The sequence below is a fragment of the Mustelus asterias genome, chromosome 11, assembly GCF_964213995.1.
Source record: "Mustelus asterias chromosome 11, sMusAst1.hap1.1, whole genome shotgun sequence".
Lineage (NCBI taxonomy): Eukaryota > Metazoa > Chordata > Chondrichthyes > Carcharhiniformes > Triakidae > Mustelus > Mustelus asterias.
In genome coordinates, this window is record NC_135811.1 from 30,851,149 (window position 1) to 30,854,485 (window position 3,337).

General features: G+C 45.3%; 1 protein-coding gene across 1 annotated transcript; it reads left to right on the top strand.

Annotated features, from left to right (window-relative positions):
* The first annotated feature begins 2,337 nt into the window (after positions 1 to 2,337).
* On the top strand, positions 2,338 to 3,337 carry hmx3b (H6 family homeobox 3b). Its single transcript, XM_078224373.1, has 2 exons — positions 2,338 to 2,633; positions 2,733 to 3,337. The coding sequence occupies exons 1-2, from the start codon at positions 2,339 to 2,341 to the stop codon at positions 3,335 to 3,337; spliced, it is 900 nt and encodes a 299-aa protein (XP_078080499.1). The 5' UTR covers position 2,338.

Sequence of the window (3,337 nt, forward strand, 5' to 3'; positions counted from 1 at the left end):
TTTAGAAGTAAGTCCAGTCCCCTTTTTAATGACTATCAACACGACATAGTCCTCCTCGTGGGTGCAGGTGATTCTCTTTTTGAAAAGACAAATTAATTGCAGATGCAAATCATGAATTAATCTGCAGCCTGTAGGGAAATGCATTGCAGTTGTAATTATCATTGCAACAGCTACCTTTACTGCCCTGTGTAATCGTTAACAAGTATTTTTCTATATAAAGTTATGCACCCATGACTCATTTCCCCATAGATTTGGGTAAATGTTTTCCTGGGTGTCACGGCGGGTAGTATCGCTTCATTTGCGTCTATTAGAATGGACAATAATGCAATTGTAATATGTGCTGAAAGATAATACATTGCGTGTTGTGGAGATGTAGACACCGGTCTCAATCAAAGACAGGAGTAAAAGGCAGATAACTGGTAGATTAGCCTGGTCGTTTATAGTGGAATAGAGCCTTGTATCCTGTGGAATGGCATTAAGTTGTGAATGCTGTCACTTTGCATGAACGAAACGAAAATTAACATTGGGTAAACAACAAACGCCATAGGTTGATATAGGAATGATAATGGGTGTTTCAATTTGCACGCACACTCATCCAAATGTGTTGGCATGTTCATCACTGCTGTGAACTATCTGCATTCTAGATGAGAGCTGGAATGTTGTAATCTTTATCTAGTGTGTGCTTTCGGTCCAAACAGCAAATTGACGCCTTCTATCCGATTCCAGTTCTAGAACATTATGTAAATATATGAGTAATACAAATAATGCGCTGTGTTCAGCAGCAACATAAAGGAAACAGATTAATAATATGAAAATGAAGATAAACTAAATGGAAGCCGTAGTTTAAAGCTTTCAAAACAAATTCAATCAAATTCCCCTGCAGCACGCCGTTATGTTGTTTGCCAAACTGAGCTGGCGAGATGGGTAGAATAACATGTCTGTCTGCAGTAGAAATTGGAATAATAATCAAAATACAGTCCTCGGTTGACATTTACCAAAAACCAAGGGCTACACCTAAGTGTTAGATTAATATAAAACTGGTCTCGTTTACAGACATAGTATTTCCTCTTCCTCATCGTACTGAATTAGTGCTGTCGCGTTTTGCAAATGTTTGTGTTATAATAGGCTGCGCCTAAAATAATATTCTAAAATATTATACACGTTTTTGCCTTTTATAAAGTAGAAGTGCGCAAGCTATCCACGACTTATGCGTGTGTGTGTGTGTGTGTGTGTGTGTGGAGGGGTGGGGGTTGGGCGGGGTTGGGGGGGGGGGTAAATTCGTCAGGCAAACGGTGGAAATGGTTTATCTCTATTAAATGAACTCATGAGAAATACAGTATAACATTAAAATGACATATGCGAAATCCTGCTTCAATCTGAGGTCATACCATATCCGTTCTACTTATAAATCTTCATATACAAATTGGGCTTGCTTCCATAATAAAATTATTGCTATTTCTTGCAGTGCTACACTTCATAAAATCGCGTTTTAATGTGCCATATATCCCTGGCATATAATACTCCATCACGAAAACCTCTCAAATTCTACGTCTCAGTTTAAAACCGCATGGAACACTGTAGACATCTCTTTTTGAATCTGGCTGCTTCAAACACGGAGAAGCTTTATTTTTTCTGTGCAGCACCATCCAGCCAGGATAGAAACTGGAATTTTTTTTTAAAAAAGACAAAGGCTGGAAAATAACCAATTTACAGAAACAAGGTTGTTTTGTTTCCTCATTGGAAAATGTGCTCCCTCAATGGGTGACCAGGGTGCTGAGGCGCTCAAACTGACAGAGGAGCAAAAAAGCCTGGGCACTTTAAACAAATTTCTCTTACAGATGGAAATGAAGCAGCGTTTTGTGCCAATGGACAGGAGTAAGTCATTTGCCTACTGCTCGTCTAGTGGTGGTTTACAGGACGAGTTTCTTTTGTGGTATTAGTCTCGTCCTCATTTGCTGCCTAATTGGACTATATAAAGCCAATAACAGGCGAGCTCTTATAGCCTTAAGCGAAGCGCAAAGTATAGGGAGGTGGACTCATTACATGCCATTCTTTTTTTTCCCCTTCGGTAATCCCATTTGCCATTGTCCGTGCCCAATCGCCGTATACTTTCTGCATTTAACTTGTATGACATTTTTATTTCATCATTATCATCTGGCGCCAGGTTGACGCTGAATGCCTCCTACTCCGTTCCAAATTGCTGTGGATTTCCAGTCTCCCCACATGCAAAAGTTTGGTGCGTTTTCCTGAACTCCCCGGGATTGTGATCGCCGCGGTCTGCTTTCCCTCTCCGACTCTGCACGGCTCCTCCCCAGTTTCTGATCGGAGTCAGGCCACCATGCCCGAGACAGCAGCGCAGGAGAGCCCCATTCTGCCCAAAGAGTCGTCGTTCTCCATTAAGAACCTGCTGAACTGTGATCGAAAGCCTTCGAAGCCTAAGACTTTGCTCTCGGCGGTGAAGGGGGTGGTGGAGGGCGCCACATTCTCCTTACCTCACTGCAGGGAGCCTGGCTTCCCCAGGTTTGAAATGCCCACGCAGAGGTTTGCGCTCCCGGCGCACTATCTGGAGAGGTCCCCTGCCTGGTGGTACCCCTGCACACTGTCATCGGGGGTTCATCTGCCGAGGACAGAAGGTAAGGGATCTTTTAAGCACATCATCCTTCCTAATGCACTGTCCTCTAATCGTTCATGGCCTGCAGCGTATCTAACAACAATCCTTTCTCTCATGCCAGCTGTAGAGAAAAGCAGCGGATGTGCCAGAGACTCGTCTCCAGACAGAGACTCCCCCGAGCCGGCGCTCAAAATCGAGCCGGACCGCAAAGACAAGGAAGACTCCAAAAGCCTGGAAGAGATCGTGCTGGAGGAATCGAGCGACGCAGAGGAACAAAAGAAGGAAGATAATAATAGCGAGGACTGGAAAAAGAGGGCGGAAAGTCCCGAAAGAAAGCCGTGCAGGAAGAAGAAAACTCGCACGGTGTTCTCCAGGAGTCAGGTTTTCCAGCTGGAGTCCACCTTCGACATGAAGCGTTACCTGAGCAGCTCGGAGAGAGCGGGGCTCGCCGCCTCTCTCCATCTGACTGAGACCCAGGTCAAGATCTGGTTCCAGAACCGCCGGAATAAGTGGAAAAGGCAGCTGGCTGCCGAACTGGAAGCGGCCAACATGAGCCACGCGGCTCAGAGGATAGTCCGGGTGCCTATCTTATACCACGAGAACTCGGCTTCGGAGTCTGGGAGCCCGGGCAACGCACCAGTCACCCAGCCTTTACTAACATTCCCACATCCAGCCTACTACTCACATCCTGTAGTCACATCCGTGCCCCTCCTGCGGCCAGTCTGA